General features: G+C 67.0%; 2 protein-coding genes across 4 annotated transcripts in view; one reads left to right on the top strand and one right to left on the bottom strand.

The window, feature by feature from the left end:
- Window positions 1-16,204, top strand: part of ABL1 (ABL proto-oncogene 1, non-receptor tyrosine kinase) — a 95,841-nt gene extending 79,637 nt beyond the window's left edge. For all 3 annotated transcript variants that reach the window (XM_055132731.1, XM_055132741.1, XM_055132735.1), the window contains exons 4-11: window positions 4,730-5,002; window positions 8,421-8,505; window positions 8,929-9,106; window positions 10,575-10,759; window positions 12,413-12,565; window positions 13,537-13,626; window positions 13,771-13,935; window positions 14,353-16,204. In XM_055132731.1, coding sequence (XP_054988706.1) covers window positions 4,730-5,002; window positions 8,421-8,505; window positions 8,929-9,106; window positions 10,575-10,759; window positions 12,413-12,565; window positions 13,537-13,626; window positions 13,771-13,935; window positions 14,353-16,070 — 2,847 coding nt within the window. In that variant the 3' untranslated portion in view covers window positions 16,071-16,204. The remainder of the gene's footprint in view (window positions 1-4,729; window positions 5,003-8,420; window positions 8,506-8,928; window positions 9,107-10,574; window positions 10,760-12,412; window positions 12,566-13,536; window positions 13,627-13,770; window positions 13,936-14,352) is intronic.
- A 3,124-nt stretch (window positions 16,205-19,328) lies between these two features.
- On the bottom strand, window positions 19,329-19,718 carry QRFP (pyroglutamylated RFamide peptide). The gene has a single exon (XM_055124136.1). The coding sequence runs from the start codon at window positions 19,716-19,718 to the stop codon at window positions 19,329-19,331; it is 390 nt and encodes a 129-aa protein (XP_054980111.1).
- Between the last annotated feature and the right edge of the window lie 2,281 nt (window positions 19,719-21,999).

The following is a 21,999-nucleotide window of genomic DNA, read 5'->3' as shown; positions in this document are numbered from 1 at the left end:
GGAGAGACGGGGAACTCCTGGGCACGTCCTGGATCCGGCGACAGGAGGACAGAGTCAGGCCGACTCTGAGGCGGGCACTTGAGCCTGGCTGGGTGGGGCCTGTCCTGGGACAGGGGAGGTGTCCTTCCAGAGGCCGCTGGCCAGGGCCGCCTGCCCACCCGCTCGCACAGCGAGAACTTTCGCTTTCTTGCTGGGTCGGTTGGCTCAGGGGCCGTGGCCTGCAGTGCTCAGGGCTTACCCTCGCTCCCTAGCTCAGGAGACCCCCTGGGCTGCCGGGCCTTGAACCCTGATCCATCAAGGCAAGCGCCCTCCCCGCTCTCCCGTCTCTCCGGCCCTCCGCGCAGGACTCTGATGCGGCTCTGCTCGCGAGGCTGGCGGGAACGTGTGCGTTGACTTCCTGTCTCCTCCTGGCTGTGTTCTGCAGGCAGCTGCGTTGCGGAGAGCCTGTTCCAGGCCCCAGAGCCCTTCTTCCCGCCTCCGCAGTCTTGGCCGAGGGCACTTCTCCCCTTCCAGTCCCCGCCTCTGTGGTTCCTCAAGGCCCCTGCCCACCCCCGCCCAGGCCCTGGGCCGTGGACGCTGGGGCGGTTGTTTCCGTTGGCCTTTAGACAGGCCCACTGCAGACTGGGCCCTGGCTGCCTCTCTGTCCCCGGGTTCGGTGTTGGCGGCTCCCCTGGCTGCGTGCGAGGGTCCCTGTGGCAGCCCAGCCCCACTCTGAGTTGTTCTGCTCCTCTCTGTTTCCGCCGACCTCACTCTGGCATGCGACTGCCCCGTTCACGGCCCCAGGCTGCCCCCACTGGGGTCTGTCTTTGTCTTCAGAGAGATGCCCCCTTGGACGTGGGTTTTCCCACTCTGCCGGGGTCTCGGGGCCAGGCAAGAGTGGAGCTGGGGCTCCGGTTTCACAGAGACGGCTGGACACTATGGCACCTGCTGGCCGTGGGTTGGCTGGGTTTTGAGATTGGGGCCACACCTGGCGGTGCTCAGGGCTTCCTCCTGGCTCAGTGTTCAAGCATCACTCCTGGCGGGGTCCAAGGAACTGTATGGGGCGCCAGTGATTGGCCCCGGGTCTGCCCGTGGCAAGGCAAACGCCCTCCCCGTTCTACTGTTGTTCCAACCCAGGATGCTCTTTTTATTTATTTGGGTTTTTTTGGTCACACCTATAGAAAACTAAAGCACGCCGATGGGCGTGTGCACTCGCGGGCTCTCTGGGCCGGCTGTGTCTCACCGCCCGCGTTCGGTGCTCTGGAACCACTGTGTATGGGCTGGATTGGGACGGCTGTTGGCCAAGGACAGGCGAAGGAAGAACGAGGACCAAGCTGGTTGCTGATTAGTTACCGTTTATTCAATCTTCCATCCTCCTGCACTCTTGGCTCCGTCCTCTCTCTGGATCTACCACAGCCTTCAGCTCTCTCTTCCAGCCTAGTTAAATGCCCCCAGCATGAGGGGGTTGGGGCGTACACATAGGTGTGGTCACCATCAATAAGGGTAAAGTTCTTTTCCTTCATGGGATGCTTCTCCTAGGACAGATTCTCCTTCAGCAGGACCATCCACCCAAGGGCGGAGTCCCATGAGTGTGTTTCTCCTCTCCTCATCCAGCAAACACATAAGCATTCACAATATTAATCATTTTGTATGGGCACAGTAAGAAATGCATTAAGCTTATAGAATTGCTCTCCTGGGGCCATCTCGATCTCAGACTACAGTGCTCAGGCCAGATTAATCTTTCCTATCGCTAGCAGGGTCCTAAGTTTCATCATTACTTTTGGATCATGACAGCATTTGTCCATGACCAAGCTCTTAACTTACAGTTAAGAATTAGGCACTTTGGCCAGGCCCATCTCGATGCCAGGGTAGCACATAACTCACCGCTTGCCCTGGATCCGTCCCGTCCCTCGTCGGGACCCTGCTTTTGGGGTGCTAGGAACTGAGGGCAACTGAGGCTTAAGTAGAGAAAGCAGGTGCCTGGGAATGAATAATATTCGGAGCCAATTAAGTCACAAGTTACAAAAGCATACTGTCTTCTTGTGTCTATACAAAAAAGGACATTGCCTTTTTTTTTTTTTTTTTTTTTTTTTTTTTTTTTTTTTTTTTTTTGCTTTTTGGGTCACATCCGGCGATGCACAGGGGTTACTCCTGGTTCTACACTCAGGAATTACCCCTGGTGGTGCTCAGGGGACCATATGGGATACTGGGAATCGAACCTGGGTCAGCCTGGCTTGGCCGAGTGCAAGGCAAGCGCCCTACCCGCTGTGCTATTGCTCCAGCCCCCAAGGACATTGCTTTAAAGTATTCAAAAGACATAAGGAGAGGAGAAAGGCAATATTAACTTAAAATATCTAAGTTCAGTGTGCTAGAAAGGTCTGACTTTACAAATTAACAGTCAGATTAGGGGGAAAAGCTGATTAACTGTTTGGGGAAGACAGCATAGAGAAGTAGTTACAGATAAACCAAGAAATGGGAGTGACTCGGGAGCACCTTGGTGGGTGTGACCAGGATGAACCTAAGCTCCTTGTGGCAGGGGGGAATGGACAAAGCAATGTCATCCTGCACACCCCCAACCATGCTCAGGAGTTACTCCTGGCGGTGCTGCGGAGTCCCTGTGAGATGCTGGGGATGGGCAGGGTCCGCGGCGTGCAGGGCAGCGCCCTCCCCGCTGTGCTGTCGCCTGCCCCTGGGCGTGCTGAGTGGTCAGTCTGGCCTGCCCCTCCCGTTGGCTCAGCAGATGCGGGCACACTGGCCCGGGGCCCGCTGTGGCATCTACCCTCCCTGTGTCAGGGGATGCGACTGCAGAGGTGCCCGAGTCAGGCCCCGCTTCCCTGCTGGGAGCCGCCCTCCTGCCGGGCTCAGGCGGCTGTTGGGGAAGGGGCTCCTGGAGCCGCAAGTGTCTGCGCCGGGCCTCGGGGGCTCGGCACAGGGGGACAGCCGGCGAGCCCCTCCACATGCCCAGGCTCCCCGGTCAGCAGACACCGTTGGCATGCGGGGTGGGGCGAGCACCAGGGTTCCCCGAGCACTGCCGACATGAGCCGGAGGGAAGGGACAGGAGCCGCAACAAGGCTCAGAGCAGGCCTCTGTGAGCAAGCAGCCCGGGAGAGTCTGCAGCCGACCGGGCGCACGAGCCCTTGTCCACGTGGGCTCTGGGTGCTGGGGACCATGCCCGGCCCTGACTGGAGCACGGCCTGTGCCAGCTGCGGGTGCAGCAGCTGTGCGGGCACGGTGCGTGTGTGGGGCATCATGGGCGTCTGGGCACCGAGGGGGTGCGGGCAGCGGTCATGCGTGCAGAGGCCCTGCGGCACTCACTTCCGCCTGTGTGGGGTCCCGCGGAGCCTGTCCCGAGTACGCCTTGGTGTCAAGTGTGAGATGGGGACAGGGCCTCACCCGGGGGCGAGTTTCCTGGGACCGTGGTGGCATCTTGGCTCACTTAGAATCCTTCTCTGGGCGTCGCTGCCAAGTGTGTCTAGACGGTGACCCTCGAGCCAGAGGAGGCCTTTGGCTTGCCTGAGGTTTGACGTTCTGTTTTGTTGGGGGCCACAAGCGCTGTGCCAGCGACAGGCTCGGGTATAGTGTGGGGCTGAGCCTCGAGCAGGCCGAGGCATGCGCTCCGCTGTTTGATCGGGTCTGGCCGCGTCTGGTGTTAAGGGGGGCGCGCTGCATGGTCCGGGGCCCGGGGCCGTGTGCAGCCACGCCCCTGCAGCTGTCTCCTGGCCCTCCTTGCTCGGCTTTGGGGGTGAGAATATGCAGGCGGAGCAGAGAGATCGTACAGTGGGCAGAGGACTTGCCTTGCACACGGCAGACCCACGCTTGGTTCCCCGTACGAGCAGAGCCAGGAGTAAGCCCTGAGCACCACCAGGTGTGGCCCAAAATCTAAAGCTAAAAGAATCCAGGGGGCCTGAGTGATAGTGCAGTGGGGAAGGCGCTGGCCTTGCACACTGTCAGCCCAGGTTTGACCCTCAGCATCCCATACGGTGCCCTGAACCCGCCAAGCGTGAGCTGCCGCTGAGCTCTGCTGGGTGTGGCCCCAGCCCCTCCCCCCCCACCAAATGCACTTATGTTGTACCCAGGGATTTGGCAGGCTGACGGGCCCAGGCGCCATTGTTGCTAAGGGGCCTCTTTAGCCCCCGAGGTTATCAGTGGAACCAACTGTTTGTTGTTATTTTTCTCTTTGATGTTGTCTGTATTCTGGAAGAGCTCGGGGGCCCATGTGGGATGCCGGGGATTGAACCCTGGTCGGCCTCGTGCAGGGCGAGTGAGTGCTCTGCCCGCTCTGCTGTTGCTCCAGCCCCGAGTGACCGTCCCTGTCTGAAGCGAGACTCCAGAGCCACAGCTGGCTGGACCCCTCCTTGTCCTTCCTATGTTTCCCCCATCACCCTCCTCTTCCTTTCTCCACAGGGAACAGCATGGACATGTCACGGGGCTCGGAAGGCTGGGGGCGGGGGCTCAGAGAGAGCAGCAATGGCGGGAAGGCCCCCTGGGCCCTCGCGTGGCATCTCCGAGCCTCTGCTCTGTGGGCTGGCCGCTGTGGGCTGACCTGCTCCCCGGGACGGCCACTGCCCACTGCCTAGGGCTGATGCTGTGGGCTGGCCAGGCTCTGCCCAAGGCAAGCGCTTTCTGTTCCGTCCACGCCCGGCCCGCGTCTGGTGCTTGGGGCCCAGGACCCAGTGTCAGCTGCTGCCCCGGGCTGACGCTGTCCACAGCCAGCCGCTGCCATGTGCTGATGTGGTTCCTCTCTCCTCAGCTCTACGTGTCCTCGGAGAGTCGCTTCAACACCCTGGCCGAGCTGGTGCATCACCACTCCACCGTGGCCGATGGGCTCATCACCACACTCCACTACCCGGCCCCCAAGCGCAACAAGCCCACCGTCTACGGCGTGTCCCCCAACTATGACAAGTGGGAGATGGAGCGCACGGACATCACCATGAAGCACAAGCTGGGCGGGGGCCAGTACGGAGAGGTGTACGAGGGCGTGTGGAAGAAGTACAGCCTCACGGTGGCCGTGAAGACCCTGAAGGTGGGTCCGCGCGCTGAGCACTGTGCCCCGGGAGGCGGGGGGCTGGTCCGGGGTGCTCTCAGGAAGTGGGCGCTGCTCAGGCCTGCGTCCCCGTTCCGGCTCTTCCTGGGGTTTAGGCAGAGGCTCATCTGCCCAGGCTCCGTGCCGCACCCCCAGACTGCGTGGGCGGTGTCCCAAGCCCACTGCCCTCTCCCCATGACTGGGGTGCAGGTGCCCAGGCCTTAAGTGTGGAGGGAAGGAAGGATGTTCATGTGCGACTTCCTCCAGAATATTCTCTGGGCTTCTGCCCTGCATTCTCACCCCTTGCTGGAATGGAACTCGGGTTGTGTGGACAGAACCAGTGGCCCCCACCCCAAGGACAAGGGGGGCTCGGGTGGGCACTCAGACATGAGGGGCTCCCTCATGCGGAGACAGGAAACGGGGTAGGTTTGGGCTGATAGTGCAAGAAGACCCAGATTCAGAGGCGGTGTCCTGAGGCTCCGCCGTCCTCGGAGCAGCCGGGGCAGGGCCAGCACCCGTGACCGAGGGTTGCAGGCGGGGTTCAGGGTGAGCCTCCGAGACTCCAGGATGTTTTCCAGACCGAATCTTACTATTGGTTTAATTGTTTGGGATTTAGGGCCGCACCCAGTGGTGCTCAGAGGTCACTCCTGCCTGTGCCCCCCACCCTTAAACTCTGCTCCCCTCTGAACCCCTCAACCTTCCCGCTGAGCCTCTGCACCCCAGGTCCTGATGCCGACTTGGGCTGGCACAGAAACCAGAAGAGACTGGAGCTAGCCTGACCCCTGCAGGAGGGAGGCTGCAACTGCACGGCCTGTGTGGGCTGCTGCCTGCCAGGCCCAGGCCGGACTTGCCTTCCCCTCCTGGGAGCGGGGCTAGGGCGTTGCGGGGGCTTGAACCCGGGGCCCCAGCGCGCAGGGCTCACGCTCCAGCCCTCTGAGCTGGCCCTGGCTCCAGGAGCGCAGCCCTCTGCGGGCACCAGACTCACGGGCTGCCGGCCTGTCCCTGTCCTGGGAGTCGGTTGTTCTGACGGGCTTTGGCCGAGTCTTGTTGGTCAGGGCATGGCGCTGGGGTGGACACGTTCCCTGCTTCAGTCACCGCAGCCCCCTGGGGAATGTGGCCTAGGACGGCACCGTGGCCGCACGTGCCCAGCACTGCCGTCCAGCGTCCAGGCTGTCTGTCTTGTGCTTGTTCCTTGTCTGAGCACCTGCTCGGGCCCTGTGCTGAGGGAGGGGTGCTGGTCCCTGCTCGGGCGCTGTGCTGAGGGAGGGGTGCTGGTCCCTGCTCGGGCCCTGTGCTGAGGGAGGGGTGCTGGTCCCTGCTCGGGCGCTGTGCTGAGGGAGGGGTGCTGGTCCCTGCTCGGGTGCTGTGCTGAGGGAGGGGTGCTGGTCCCTGCTCGGGTGCTGTGCTGAGGGAGGGGTGCTGGTCCCTGCTCGGGCGCTGTGCTGAGGGAGGGGTGCTGGTCCCTGCTCGGGCGCTGTGCTGAGGGAGGGGTGCTGGTCCCTGCTCGGGCCCTGTGCTGAGGGAGGGGTGCTGGTCCCTGCTCGGGCGCTGTGCTGAGGGAGGGGTGCTGGACCCTGCTCGGGTGCTGTGCTGAGGGGTGTGGTCCCCATGGGGCGCTGTTTTTAGCAGATGGAGTAAAGAAGGACCTGAGCACAGAGCCAGGAGCGAGTCCTGAGCACTGTCGGGGCTGGGGGCTGGATGCACACCCGCTTGCGTAAGGAAACCGGGTGTGACTGGCGGCACCACGACCTCTCCAGCACCCCTGGGCGTGGCCCGGGTGGCCCCCATTGTGTGTTTTGTCTTATACGAGAGTACCTGGGGGCTGGGGGGGGGAGTGGAGACCCGCGGTGGCGAGTGTGGCATCTGCGAGGGTCAGGAATGGAGAGAGCGCCTGGGCACGGCTCCAGGGGAAAGAGCCCGCCCAGGGAGCTGCGCCCGGGGCTACTCTCCAGCGTGCCCAGCCTGGGGCTGGCCGGGCCCCCCCAGCGCTGCTTTGTCTGAGAGCGAGAGGCCCCCCCGGCTCTCACAGCGCCACCAGCCCAGCGCTGGCCGCCTTCAGCTCCGGGTGCAGCCAGGCCCAGCCCAGCAGGGGGAGACAGGCGCCCGCTGATCTTCCTGCGGGAGAAGCCCCTGAGGATGCCGCGCTGCCAGCGCAGGGGCACGGGGGCGGGCCGCTCCTCAGAACCAGGGCCGCCAGCCGTCAGCGTCCCTCCTGCACCCATCAGGGACCCGAGAAAGCAGAGACCCCTTTCCCGCGAGCGCCCCCGAGACGCCTTCTGCGGAGGCGACCAGGCCCTGAAAGCCCGGCTCACTCCCCCGGAAGCCCCTCCCCGCCCGAGGCCCGGTGGTCTGCAGATCGGGTGCGCGAGAAAGAGGGCGGCAGCCACAACCGCACCCCCCCACCTGACCCCCACGCCCCCCGTGTTTAATTGATGGCGGGCAGCGGACCGTTTACGGCGCGATCAATTGTTCCCAAGCCTCAGCCACCGAGCCCTGAGCCCCGGGATAACAGCTGTCACGGCTTCTCATCGGTCACGCTCCGTTTGCAAACCTGATTGCCCAAAGCCGGAGAGCGGGCGAGAGGGTGGCCCGTCCTCTGGCGGGGGCAGTGCGCGGGAGACGCTCGCTCCTCTGAGGCCCTGCTGCCTCGGCGCTGACGGGGCTCGCGGGACGTGCTCCCCCCCCTCGGCCGCCTTGGCTGCTGACGCTGGCGGGCGGGCGGGCGGGCGAGGCACCGGCTCCTTCCTCTGCCGGACTCACCGATGCGTTTCCCCGGCCCTGCTCTCGGCGGCTGCTCTGGAGGGCAGCGGCCTCACCCACACGCCGCCACGCCAGGGGTCCCTCCAGGGCCGGGGGAGGGGACAGCGGGGAGGGCGCTTGCCTTGCACGCGGCCGACCTACTTTCCGCCCCCAGTGCTGCGTCTGCTCTCCAAGTGCAGGAGTGGCCCCTGAGCGCCGCCAGGTGTGGCCCTGAAACAGAGTCGGAGGGTTCCCAAGCCGGGCACCCCGCAGGCAGGCAAGGATGTAGGAACGCCTCCCGCTCGCCTCAGCTGTGAGCGCGCTGGTGTGTGCCCGCCACAACAGGTGCCACCTGCCCTGTGGAGGGTGGGGAGAGCCGCGCGTGGCCTCACATCCTCCCTGCAGCTGGGGCTGCGGCCTTCAGGGACGGCGAGGATTGGGCAGCCCTTGGGAACCTGCTGCTCTTTGGGGCGCCTATACCCCCGCCCCCCGCGTCTGTGTGCCAGCACACATGGGAATGTGCAGCCCGAGGCGCTGCCCCAGGGGCCAGCACCCCCCAAGTCCAGGGCAGCTGGGAGGGGCCCTAGGGAGAGTCCAGAATCTGGACACGGGGCTGAGGGTGTGGCCTCTTCACTTGCTCCTTCCCTTGTGGGGTTCACGGCGCCCCGCATCCCGGCAGGAGGACACCATGGAGGTGGAGGAGTTCTTGAAGGAGGCCGCGGTGATGAAGGAGATCAAGCACCCGAACCTGGTCCAGCTCCTCGGTGAGCGTGCGAGTCTGCGGGGCAGGCGGGTGTGTGTTTGGGTGCATGTGTGTGCAGGTAGATGTGCGTATGCACGTGTGCTTGCATGTGTGTGCATGTGTGAGTGTGTTTGCATGTGCTCACGTGTGCATGTATGGGTGTGCATGTATGGCTGTGCATGCATGTATGTATATGAGTGTGATGTGTGCATGCGTGCGTATGTGTGCCGGTTGTCCTGGGCTCTCAGACATGACCTTTGGGGGTGAACTAACGGCGCTATTTGATTTCACGTGAGCCTGACTTCTACCACTAAGCTTTCCTGCCGAAGGTCAAGTTTGTTGATTGGGCGGTGGGAAAAGGGAGGTCGCGGCGCCCTCCACCCGGGCCGGGGCCCGTCGGGGCCTGGTCCAGAGCAGGCTGTGGAGGGCCTCGTTGTTGTTGCAGGGGTCTGCACGCGGGAGCCCCCCTTCTACATCATCACCGAGTTTATGACCTACGGGAACCTGCTGGACTACCTGCGTGAGTGTAACCGGCAGGAGGTGACGGCCGTGGTGCTGCTCTACATGGCCACGCAGATCTCCTCGGCCATGGAGTACCTGGAGAAGAAGAACTTCATCCACAGGTACACGGGGGCGCAGAGACCCCCGCTCCGCTGCGCCAGGAGACGGGCAGACGCCACGTTCCTGACGTGGCTGTCTTGGGGTGCAGCCGGGCAGTGCTTGGCCTGGGCCCCCCTTAAACCAGGCCCCTCCTGGCAGCCACCGCTCCCCTGGCATTGGGGGGCGCTGTTTCTGCGGGGCTGGTGACCTTCCCAGGGCCTTGGTGCCGCCCCCGGCTCTGCTCATGCCCACAGCTGGGCCTGGTTCCACTTTCGTGCTGGACGTTTCCCTCCTTTCTCCTGATTATCGTTTCCTCTTCCACTTAACCGCCGTCGTTTCCGGGGTAGCGTCGTGTCCGTGGCGGGTGAAGCGCTCGCTCTCCGCCTGTGAGTGGCTTGACCTTCAGCGGGCCACGATTAGCTGCACCCCGCATTCTTGGTCGGTGGAGACGGCCTCCTGGCGCCGAGCCTCTTAGACAAGATGTTTCCACGCCGCCGAGGCGACCTTTCCTACCCAATTAACTCAAGTATGAAAGCGGACATGAGCTTCCGCAGCGAGGCCCCGCAGCCGTGCGGGAGATGCTGGCAGGTCCTTGTCAGACAGTCTCGGTGCCCCGCGGGCCTGTGCTTCAGCAGCTCCCGTCAGTGCCACGGGGAGCCCCCGAGGCTGCGAGTTGAGAATCCTTGGCTCCGGTTCGCCGTGCGCATCTGGGCCTGTCCCCGCTCCATTTGAGCAAACTGGAAATGCTCTGCCCAAGTCCGATTAGGGTTCCGCTGTTCTGCATTTGGTTTTCCTGATTGCTGCGGATCACGGTCTTGCGCGGCCCTCGCCTCTCCTGGCTGCAGTCCTGTGTGACGTGTGATTTCACGGTTCACGCCCGGGAACCAGATTAGTTTCCCACCTTCCCGACAGCCAGGTGTGAGGATGCCCATTCTCCTGGGCAGGAGTTTCAGGATGCGTTGGCTGAGTGTCGGGAGAAGTGGGGGAGGAGACAGGTTGGCACGCCGTGACCTTGGGCCGGAGCCTTAGTCCAGCCCCCAGGGCAGTGGGCTTGCATGCAGCCGACCCGGGTTCAATCCCCAGCGTCCCATCTGGTCCTTGAGCCGTGCCAGAGCCAGCATTGAGCAGCAGCCGGTGTGGCCCGTAAACAGCAGCAGAAGCCACGTGGCGTGTAGTTCGTCCTCGCTCCCTGTCGGTCACTCGCTGGTGCGACCCGTGTGGGAGGTGGCGGGGCTGGAGGCGGGAGGAGAGCACGTCCCCGTGTCAGTCCAGCAACCCCAAAACAGCCTGCACCGCTGGTATCACAGGTGGTGCCCGAGTCCCCGGCTCATGGGCTGAGGGGGCCACCCACTCCGCGCCCCAGCCTCGAGGCGCTGCACTCGCAGCGCGAAGCTCACGCTCAGACGTCCCCTGGGGCCCAGCTGGACGGCGACGCGGATCCGGGGAGTGGGAAGGTCACCAGAGCACTCACGGCCTGTCCTCTCCCCGCAGAGACCTCGCAGCCCGCAACTGCCTGGTCGGGGAGAACCACTTGGTGAAGGTGGCGGACTTCGGCCTGAGCAGGCTGATGACGGGGGACACCTACACGGCGCACGCGGGCGCCAAGTTCCCCATCAAGTGGACGGCGCCCGAGAGCCTGGCCTACAACAAGTTCTCCATCAAGTCGGACGTCTGGGGTAGGGCTGCCGTGGGCCACCTCTCCTGCCTGCCTCCCTCGCTCCCTCGCTCCCTCCTTCCCTCCCTGCCGTCCTCCCTCCCTCCCTCCCTCCTCTTTCTTTCCCTTTCTTTCATTCTTTTTCTTCCTTCCTGTCTTTCTCTTTCTCCTTCCTCCCTTCCTTCCTTCCTCCCTCCCTTCCTTCCTTCCTTCCTTCCTCTTTCTCTTTCTCCTTCCTTCCTTCCTTCCTTCCTTCCTTCCTTCCTTCCTTCCTTCCTTCTCTCCCCAAATAATTCAGATTAGCTGTCATGCTTTGTGTTGGGGCCACACCCCCACAGTGCCCAGGACATGTTCCCAGCTCTGTGCCCGGGTCCTGGTGGGGCTCACGGGACGCAGGAGCCCTGACGCCTGTGCTCTGTGGCCTGGGCTGATTGCAGGGCCGGGCAGGGTGTTGTGTGCAGAGTTGCCCTCCACGTGTGGAACTGTCACGGTGCCATGCTCAGTCTCGCGGGACTCGGGAATCCGTTTCCCATGAGTGAGGTGGAGCCCGAGGCAGAGAGGTGGCGCGGTGGGGAGGGCGTTTGTCCTGCAGGCGGCCGGCTCCACGATCCTGCCACCCCAGGCGCTCCCCTGAGCACAGCCGGGTACGGCCCAGGACCCAAAACCAGAATGAAACAGGCGGGCTTTGCTCCCCCGCCTTCTCCATAGTGTCTGACAGGAAGGGGCTGGTTTCTTTGGGGGGGCACGGGGGAGGGTTTGGGCCTCGCTCCTGGCTCTCTCCTGGGGTTCTGGGGGACCGTGTGCAGTCAGGGGTAGTAGCAGGCGCCCTGGGAGTGGGTGTCACCTGGGCTTCAGCTGCCCCCCTCTGGGGAGTTAGGCGGGCCCTGAGGCCCGTCTCTGCCGTGTGTGGCCGGCGGGGACGCCGTTGCTCCAGGTTCTGTTGACAGGACCTTGTCGTCTGGGAGTGCGTGGGAGTGGGTCGGACTCCAGACTGGGCCAGAGCATGCCTTGGGGGCTTAAAGGACACCCCCTCCCCCAGTACAGTTGTGAGTCTGGGCCCTGGAGCCACCACGTGGCCTTGGTGATGAGACATTCCCGGCCTGGGCCCCCCGGGAAGGGCCTGTTGGCTGCCTCTGAGTGAGCTGGAGCTTTGGAGGAGGAATTTCCCTTCTTTCTTCTCTTTCTTTTTGTTTCCTTTTTGGGTCACACCGGTGACGCTCAGGGGTGTCTCCTGGCTCTGCACTCAGGAATCACTCCTGGTGGTGCTCCAACGAACCGTACGGGATTCTGGGGATCGAGCCCAGGTTGGCCGCGTGCAGGGCAGATGCCCTCCTCGTCGTCCTGTCGCTCTGACTCTGGGATTTCCTTTCCCTCCGGGCCCCCATTGCTGCGGGAGCTGTTGGCCCGTGGCCCGCTCCAAAGAAGAGCTCCCCCCCCCCGCCCCGTTTCTGGAGCCGGGACTTGGAGGTGACCCTGCACACCGAGTGGCTTGTGTGGGGCACAGTGGGCTGGCCCCAGGCCTCGGGACAGAAACAGGCTCCTGGGTGCCCTGTGGACGTTCCCCGCCAGCTCACCCTTGCTGGTGGGCCTCGCGGGGTGAGACATGCGTCGGCCCCGGGCTGCGGGGGTCAGCGTCGTCTCCCTCCCGGTCAGCAGCCCCTCTGCTCCCTTCCAGCCTTCGGAGTCCTGCTCTGGGAGATCGCCACCTACGGCATGTCGCCGTACCCCGGCATCGACCTGTCCCAGGTGTACGAGCTGCTGGAGAAGGACTACCGCATGGAGCGCCCGGAGGGCTGCCCGGAGAAGGTGTACGAGCTCATGCGCGCCTGTGAGTCCCCGGCTGGCCCCTCCCCGCCCCTCCCCTGCGGGCCGTGTTCTCCTGCTGCCCGGGGTTGCCGCCAGGGCGCTCGTCGTCGAGTTCGTTGAGAAATACGGAGCTGGGGGCTGGAGTGATAGCACAGCGGGGAGGGTGTTTGCCTTGCACGTGGCTGACCCAGGTTCAATTCCCGGCATCCCATATGGTCCCCTGAGCACCGCCAGGAGTGATTCCTGAGTGCAGAACAGGAGTGACCCCTGAGCATCGCCGGGTGTGACCCAAAAAGCAAAAAGAAATACGGAGCCTGGGTTTCTCATTCGTAGACTCCACTTCTCAGCCCTGCGTCCAGGTGTTCCGGAACACTCTCCCCTGTCACCCCGGCAGCCTGTGTTTATCTGTTGTTCCTGGTGGGGGTGGGGCTGCCGCAGCCACACTTGCCAGTGCTCGGGAGGCCGTCGCCGTGCGTCTTATGAGCCCCGTTCATGGCACGGGCATCTGTCCTGCCCAGAGAGCAGCGCACTTCCCCCCCCCGCCCCTCCCGCCGCTGGGTACCTGCGGAGTGATAGGAGCAGTGCCAGGGCAGTGCTCGTGGGGCCCGACAGTGCCGTGATGAACCCAGGCTTCGACACACGCAGCTGCCCACCATCGCTGGGTGTCTCTGGGCCGTATGAGGCCACCTGTGCGTCCGCGGGGGGCACTCACCCCGTGGTTCCCAGAAGGCCGTGTGACGGCCCCTGTAGGGGGGCGGCTGGCGGGCCCCATGCCTCCCCACCTGCCCGGAGATGCTGGGGAACGGGGTCGGCGCCGGCCTGGCTGTCCGTGGCCTGAGCTTTCCCAGCCTGCATTCCTGCGAGTCCCCAACAGCTCCCTGTCCTGGAGGTCTGCACAGGGGCACGTGCGTGCGTCAGTGGTCACGGCCGGCCGTGTCAGGGGGCTGGAGCGCAGGGCCGTCGGCAGGGCCTGACCTGGGTCTCGTCCTCCAGGCTGGCAGTGGAGCCCTGCTGACCGGCCATCCTTTGCGGAGATCCACCAGGCCTTCGAGACGATGTTCCAGGAGTCCAGCATCTCCGATGGTAAAGTGCCCGCGTGAGGGCCGGCGGGGGTCTGGCGGCCCCGGGGGCAGCTCGGTGGGACTCTGGAGACGGGAGTGTGGGGGCCCCGTGCCAACAGCCCGTTTCTGACGCCGTGGGTTTCCTCTTGGTTCTGGCGGGCCGCAGAAGTGGAGAAGGAGCTGGGGAAGAAGGGAACGCGAGGGGCCCCGGGGGCGCTGCTGCAGGCCCCAGAGCTGCCCACCAAGACGAGGACATCCAGGCGCGCCGCGGAGCCCAGAGACCCGACGGACGGGCCCGAGACGGCCCACTGCCGGGGCCCCGGGGAGACAGGTGGGTGCCTTCCGGGCCGGGAGACGCTGCCCTTCTGCCGGAGGGGACCCGGGCCAGCCACAGTCACGCCGTCTGCGCACTGTGGACGCTGTGGAACCGGGTTCTGGGACTCGGGGGTGCTCGGAGCTCCTGGTCCCTCCCCATCCCCTGTGCTGTGGGCACAGACGCCCGTGAGGGCCGAAAGGTCACCCTGCAGCCGTCTCCAGTGTAATTGCCCGTTGTCACTCAGCCCCGCGGCACAGCCTCCCGCCGCTCGGCCTCGTCAGTCTCCCGCCGGTGGACCCGGATCGGGGGCGGGCAGGCGGGGGGGGGGGGGGGGGGGGGGGCGGGGGTCTCAGCGTCGCCTCCGGCCCGGCCCGTGCTTCCGGGAGAGGCTCCGCGGCCCCCTCACCCGGGCCTGGGTTCCGTGTGTTCCAGACGCCCTGGACCCGGAGCCCGCCGTGTCCCCGCTGCTGCCGCGCAAGGAGCGAGGGCCCCCCGAGGGCGGCCTGAGCGAGGACGAGCGGCTGCTGCCCAGGGACAAGAAGCCCAACCTCTTCAGCGCCCTCATCAAGAAGAAGAAGAAGACGGCGCCCACGCCGCCCAAGCGCAGCAGCTCCTTCCGAGAGGCGGACGGGCCGCCCGAGCGCAGGGCCGCGGCCGACGAGGACGCCCCGGGCCGCGAGCTCAGCAACGGGGCGCCGGCCCTCGCGCCCCCTGACGCCGCCGCCGCCGAGCCAGCCAAGGCCCCCAAGGCCGGCGGGGGCGCGGCCGTCCCCAACGGGGCCTTCCGGGAGCCCGGGGGCGCCGGCTTCCGCTCCCCGCACCTGTGGAAGAAGTCCAGCACGCTGACCGGCAGCCGCCTGGCGGCCGGCGAGGACGAGGCGGGCGGCAGCGCCAGCAAGCGCTTCCTGCGCTCCTGCTCCGCCTCCTGCGTGCCCCACGGGGCCCGGGACACCGAGTGGCGCTCGGCCACGCTGCCCCGGGACCTGCCGTCCACGGGCGGGCAGCTGGACACGGCCACCTTCTCCGGGCACCGCAGCGAGAAGCCGGCGCTGCCCCGCAAGCGCGCCAGCGAGCACCGCAGCGAGCACGCGCCCCGCGGCACAGTGACGCCCCCGCCGCGGCTGCTGAAGAAGACGGAGGAGGCGGCCGATGAGGTCTTCCGGGACCCGGCGGAGGCCAGCCCCGGCTCCAGCCCCCCCGGCCTGACCCCCAAACTGCTGCGGAGGCAGGTGATGGCCCCCGCCTCGGGCCCGCCCCACAAGGAAGAGAGCGGGAAGCCGGGCGCTGCGGGGACCCCGGCCGCTGCCGAGCCCGCGCCCCCCACTGGCAGAACCGGGCCGGGAGCGACCGGAGGCGCCGGCAGGGCCCCCGCCGAGGAGACCCGGGGGAGGCGGCACAAGCCCTGCTCCGAGCCCCCCGGCAAGGACAAGGGGAAACTGGCCAAGCTGAAGCCGGCGCCCCCACCGCCCCCTGCCGGCCCCCTGGGGAAAGGGGGGAAGCCCGCCCCCAGCCCCGACGCCGCGGGGGAGCCGGGCGCCGGCCGGAAAGGGGGCTCCTCGGCCCTGGCCCTGGCGGCGGACTCGGGCAGCTGCGAGGCCAAGCCCGGGCCCCTGGGGGAGGGCACCAGGAAGCCCGTGCCCCCCTCCGCGCCCAAGCCGCCGTCCTCCGCCCGGCCCGCGGGCGCCACGGGCAGCCCCGCGCCCGCCGCGCCGCCGTCGGCCACGTCCGCCCTGGCGGGGGACGCGCCGTCCTCCACCGCCTTCACCCCGCTCATCTCGACCCGCGTGTCCCTGCGCAAGACGCGGCAGCCCCCGGAGCGCATCGCCAGCGGCACCGTCACCAAGGGCGTGGTGCTGGACGGCACGGAGGCCCTGTGCCTGGCCATCTCCAGGAACTCGGAGCAGATGGCCAGCCACAGCGCCGTGCTGGAGGCGGGCAAGGACCTGTACACCTTCTGCGTGGGCTACGTGGACTCCATCCAGCAGATGCGCAACAAGTTCGCCTTCCGCGAGGCCATCAACAAGCTGGAGAACCACCTCCGCGAGCTGCAGATCTGCCCGGCCACGGCGGCCAGCGGCCCGGCCGCCACGCAGGACTTCAGCAAGCTGCTGGGCGCCGTGCGGGAGATCAGCGACATCGTGCAGAGGTAGCAGGGGCGGCGCCCGGCCCCGGGAGCACGCGCGGGGGGCCTTCTCCCAGGAAGCGAGGGCCCCGCCGCGTCCCCGGGCACGGACAGCTCCAGGGGCGCAGGGGTGACCGGCCACCCTCCGGTCACGGGCGCGGGGTGCCCTCCCCGCCCTCTGCGAGTGACCCTGGGGAACGAGAGGGCCCGCGGGGCTGGGACTCCCGCGCCGCACACGGCCCGGGAAATTGGGGCTCTGCGTGACCCCGGGCCCACCGCCACCAGTACTCACACATGCGCACGCGCACACAGACGCACGTGCGCGTGCGCACACGTCCAGGGTTCTGAGTGACCCCTGGCCTGCCGCCACTACAGCCAACAGACCCGCGCTGGAGGAGCCGGGGGTCCCTCCGGCAGCAGTGCCCGCGTGGCGCCCCGCTCACGCCCACCCGCAGCCCCGCCTCGCGTTACCGTGGGGGCGTCGGGGACGAAGACAACCGGTAGGGGCGCCCCCGGCACCCGTCCGACGAGCAGGCCTTGGTGTCACCCCTGCACCAGGGCCCCGACTCCTGCCCTGGAGTGGCCGCACGGCCGCTCCGCGCTGACCACCGGAACTGGCCTTTCCTCCGGCTGAGGCGGTTGCCCCCGCGGCCGCCCTCAGCCCCGCCTCCGCCTGCCCCTGCCCTGGACGGGGCTCGATCACCACCAGCGGCCTTGCAGACTCCCGAGCCTGTGTCTGTCCTCGGCGTCACGCCTGCTCTCAGCGACGGCCTCTGCCACCTTCCATTCCTTCCGGAACGCCTCTGGGTCGGCTTCCTGTGTTGTGTTTCTTTCCCTTTCGGTCCAATACATTTTGTTTCTGTGTCTGGGGTCCACCTCTCTGCTCCGTAGCCTTTTTTAAATAAATGTTTACAACATTCTCACTCGGGCCGGCTCTGGTCCCTGATTGTCGTGCGCCTGGCGCCTCGCGGTGGGGCCCGCCTGCTGACGGTGTTTCCCGGCCCCGGTGCCCTGCTCCTTCCTTGGCCATTGGCCTCATTTCCCACTGCCCGGGGGGCTGGGGTTATGGTGTCGTGGGCAGGGCGCTTGCCTCGCGTGAGGCCGCTCAGGGCTGACCCCATCCTGTGTGGCCCCTCAGGCACTGCCAGGGGTGACCACTGTGCTGCCCAGCCCGTGTCAGCATGAGTGGTCTCTGGCTCGTGCCCACACCGGGCAGCAAGGGGCAGCTGTGATGACCCTCCTGCAGGGACAGCTCCCAAGGCTGACGACAGCGAGACCACTGGCCCAGCTGATAGCCGCTCCTGACCATCAGTGCAGCAGGGCCGGGAGAGGATGGGCCGCCCCCTTGGTTCTTGCAAGTCCAGAGCCAGTGTCAGGGCCTGTGGTCGAGTGGACACCCAGAGGTGCTTGGGGGCTGTTCCAGCCTGGCGCCGGCCACCGAGCCCAAGGCCTTGCACGTGCTCCTGTGAGTGACCCCACGATCTCCCAGAACTCCCAGGCCACGGGGAACACCAGGGGCACCTGTGCAGGGCGGGGACAGTGGACCTGGCACCGCTCGCTCCTGGAGCAGGGCCTCCACTGAGGGCCCTCTGCACTAGGGGCGCCATGTTGCTCCCAAGCAGTCCCCCTTTTCTGCGAGGAAAGTGGGGTCCCACTCGGGGCCAGACAGGTAAGAAGCTGCACGGAGGCCACCCGCCCCTTGCCGGCTGGCGTTGGGCTCCGTGCAGGCGTGATGCCAACCAGTGTCATGGGTTGCCCTTGGTGTGGGGGGAGCAGGGCAGGCTGACCCCAGGAGCCAGGAGGGGCTTGTCGAGTGACCCCCGCCCCCTTCTCTGGCATCTCCCACGGCGTTCTGGGCGCAGAAACCCCCCCCCCACGCCGAGCAGATACTGGCCCAGATGGAGCCTCGGGTCCACGCTGGGGGACTGCGGGGGCCTCCCCTGCCCCCACCACCCCAGAGAGCCCCAGGGACAGACCAGGCCTGGACAGCACCAGAGTGGACTCAGGCACCGATGAGCCCGCAGACCCCTAGGAAGGAGTGACCCCGAGAACAGGTCCTCGCCCCTCCATCCGCTCAGCCCCCTGCCCCCACGCCCCGATGGCTCCTCTGCCTGGAGCCCAGAGTGACCCCAGTGAGGCTCCCCCTGTTCAGACCTGCCCTCCTGGCCTGGCTCCCGCGCTGGTGGCCCCAACCGCCCCTGTCACAGAATCTGGCTGAGGTGAGGGGGCGTGAGGGGCCCGCAGGAGGCCCCGTGGACAGGCACCAGATTGCCGTGTGCGCTGTGCCGGCCCCAGCTGTCGGCCCCCCGTGTCTGCCCCCGGCCCACGTGGGGCTCCTCTGTGACTCAGATCTGGCACCCCATAATGAAGTGGCGCTCTGGCCACTGCGTCGGAGCTGCAAGCAGGAGCGTCCGTCCCTAATAGCATGGAAAATGCTGGAATGCTCTGAGGAGCCAAGCTGGGCCCAGCCCAGTGTGGTTCTAAAAGGCTAATAAAAATCCCCCAATTAATGGTGACAGCTCAATGGAAAATTGTTCGGTTGTGAGCAGGGGCCGGCAGCGGCTCTCGAGGGGGCGGGGAGATGTCTCCATGGCAACATCAATAGCGGCTCTCGTCCAAGACGGGGGTCCGGCACCTTTGAAGAGCTGCGCCCCTCGCCCCGGGCGCCCCCTGGGCTGGAGTCGTTGCCAGGATTCTCGGGCCTGAGAGGAGCGGGGAGCCCCCCGCCACCTCGATCCCCTGCGCTTACCCCACACGCATGACAGATCGGACGGGGCGCAGGTGGGGGGTCTGGCCCGTGTACCCCCTGCGGCCCGAGATGCGGCAAGAGTGAGACCAGAGCCCCCGCGAGGGCTGGGCAGCTGTTAACAACGTTTATTTGCAGCGGCCACCGTGCACATTCATGGTCGTGCACAGGAAAGGGGGCCTCGCCCGGGAGGCCGGCCCCCTCCCCAGCTGGGCAGTAGCCCGCCCCACACCCCTCCCTGCCCAAGCCGCCAGGGTCAGGGGGCAGGAGACCGTATTTCCTTTCCGTCCTGCAGGAAGTCAGACACCCAGCAGGTGCCACCGCCAGGCCCGGAGGAGGCGCCGCCTGCGGAGGTCTCGGGGGGGGGGGGGGGGGGGGGCCTTGAGGGCTCCACCGCCCCGAGCCTCCGCCTCTCAGCCCACAGCAGCGCGGCCCAGGCTCTGGCTTCCGCCGAGTGGCGATCAGAGGACACCCCGGTGGTCCCTTCCTTAGTCTCTGAGGCTGGAGGGGGGCGGGGGACAGGCACCTTCCCCGGGACCCCTACCCGCGGCCGAAGCGGAAGCTGAAGCCGCCTTTCTTCCTGCCGTAGCCCTGGAGCCCCTCCACCAGCGTGCCCAGCTGCCCGGGCGCCTTCCTGCCGTCAGCCGGGGGGACGTCGGGGGCCTCCTGGTCGTCTTCACGCCTTGCCGAAGGGCCCCCAAAGCCGGCCTGCTCTCGGCTCGACAGCTCTCTGGCTGTGACCAGCAGGGCGGGTGCCCGGGGGCCTCTCAGCCACCAAGCGGTGCCCCCCAGGACACGGCGGCCCCCTGCCACGTGGGCCCAGGTCACCGGGCCCGCCCGGACACCCCCGGGTTCTTCTCTGTCCAGCAAAGGGGAGCAGGTGGCCAGTGGCAGGAGGAGAAGGAGGCGCACGGCACACGGGCTGACCATCTGGTGTGGAGAGAGAAAAGTCAGGCTGGATGGAGCAGGGGGTCCCACACATCCCCCCTGCCCACAGCGTCCAAAGGCGGGGCCCCGGTGGCGGGGGGCCCTCAGGAGCTCTCGGCATCCCTCCCGGCCACGGCCGGGGCTGACAACGGGACGGGGCGGGGCTGGCCGAGGACTCTGCAGACTAACGGGCTGAGGGCCGTGCACGGGCCAGCGCGGGCTCTGCTCACGGGGGCACTGCCCTGCCCCTCGTGTGGACACCCCCCGCCTGGGTCGGGTCGTGGGCGAAGCCGAGACACCACGCAGAGTCAGGTGTCCCCGTCACGCAGACTGTGCTCTTCTCACCAGACTGTGCTCTTAGAGCCCCTCAGCCCGGAAGTGAAGGGTCTGGGGTCCGAGGCTGGTGGCCCGCGGGCAGCCCCCCGCCATACTGCGCCCCCTCCACACCCCACGGGGGAAACGAACCACAGGTGACGCCATGGCCCGTGCCGAGTCGGGGTTCTGGTCCCCAACGTGCAAGGGGGCGGGGGCCGGGCAGCAGCGGGACCCCTGGGGCGGGGGGGGGGGGCGGACTCACCGTGCTGTGGTATCTCCCCAGGAGCAGCCGGACCCCGCGGGCTGGAGGGCAGCTGGGGCGGGCGGGCCGGGCTCCGCTTTATAGGCGCCCGCCTGATGGCGCCGCATTCCTGTCCCCGGGTTTCCATTGCGGGCGCGGTGGCCAGGACGGCCAGTGCGTTAATCAACCCCCCCGCCCCGCCCCCGCCTCCCAGGCAGGCGCAGGAGGTGGGCCCGCCCCGGAGACCAGGCCAGGACTGGCCTTCCCTGGAGGAGGCGCTGCTCGAGGGGCGGCCTCCCCCACCCCCCGTGGGTGGACACGTGCGCGGGGCCCACAGTGCGCGGCCCAGAGTCCCCCACCCTGGGGGGTCTGATGCGAGCAGGTGCTCCGGGCCCATGCGGGGACCACAGGACCCTGGACGTGCTGGCCCTGCCCCGCCCCTGCCTGCGCCCCACCAGGGGAACTGCGGTGCCGGGTGGGGTGGGGGCACCCTTGGGGCGAGTGGGAGGCCCCCACCCTGCCCCTCAGCTCTAGCAAGTGCCCACACTGCCCCCTCCCCAGGCCACGAGGCATCCCAGAGTCAGGCTCGATCCCCGCCAGAGGCGTCTCCACCTGCACTTCCCAGGACCAACCACAGGCTGCGGGGGCGCTGTTCCCCACGTCCCTGCCGACTTGGCTGCACCTTCAGCCTGTAGGACTTCGTGGAGGAGGCAGCATTGGTGGTGGCTGGCACCCCGACAGCGGGGCCATTTTCCAGCGACCCTGCTTGGAGCCATCAGTTCTGTTGTCTGGACTGTGCCAGGGAGTGTCTGGTCTGGAAGCTTCGGCTCTGGGCCTTGCTCCCGCCGCGGCCCCTCTCCCAGGCACAGCTCCAGGCGCAGCCCCCTGGGACAGAGTGCCCCAAGGCGCCCACCGGCTGGCACCCCTGCCAGGGCCGTGCAGGGGTCAGCCCCGCCTGTAGCCCCAGGGGGCCTCGTGCTGCTGGGGGGGGTCAGAACTAGCTGGGGTTGAGCAGTGGGGGGCGTCCAGGCTATCCTGGGCCTGGTGACCCCACGGAACGGTCAGTCCCCGGCCCACGCTGCAGGCACTCAGGCCAGCACTCCGGGCCTCGGCCACCCCGGTGTGGCCCACTGCGGCCCCTTCGTGGGTAAGCAGCGAAGGCCTGGACGCCGCGGCCACGGGGCCAGCGGTGATCTTGGCTCTGAGTTCCGGGCGCCCCTCTCCGCACCCAGGGTGCCGTCCAACCCCCAGGGGACCGAGGTGTGTGTCCCCAGGGGGGCCACTGGCATCCACTCTGCCAGGCTGGGGCTGGGCTGGCACCAGGACATGCGCCGCTGCCGAGCAAACACCCTCACTCACGCCCGGGTACACGGGCCGGGGGCCATCTGGGCGGGCTCTTGGCTCTGTCTTCCCCTCCCAAGAAGCACAAACCCCCACACCTAGACCCCAGATGGGCCTCCCAGGGTGGGGGTTCTGTTTAACTCTCAGAGCTGTGCCCAGACTGGTTCCCAGAGAACCTGTACCTGCTGCCTCGGGGCAAGTTTCCAACCCTGACCCCCACCCCCACTCGCCACACCCCCCACCCCCGGGAGGGAGGAAGGGGAGAGGCCTTGGGTGGGGGCCACGGGGTAGCCACAGGCGCCCCTGGGGACAGGCCCCTTCCTCACAGACCACCCCTCCCTGGGACCGTTGGGCGGGGTGGGGTGACCTTTGGGAGGGGGCGGTGGC

This window comes from Sorex araneus, chromosome 1 (genome assembly GCF_027595985.1).
Source record: "Sorex araneus isolate mSorAra2 chromosome 1, mSorAra2.pri, whole genome shotgun sequence".
Lineage (NCBI taxonomy): Eukaryota > Metazoa > Chordata > Mammalia > Eulipotyphla > Soricidae > Sorex > Sorex araneus.
The sequence above is the reverse complement of the archived record's forward strand: the minus strand, read 5'-3'. Positions and strand labels throughout refer to the sequence as shown.

Coding starts and splice junctions, on each gene's coding strand:
- QRFP (XM_055124136.1), bottom strand. CDS start 19,718: ATGGTCAGCCCGTGTGCCGTGCGCCTCCTTCTCCTCCTGCCACTGGCC.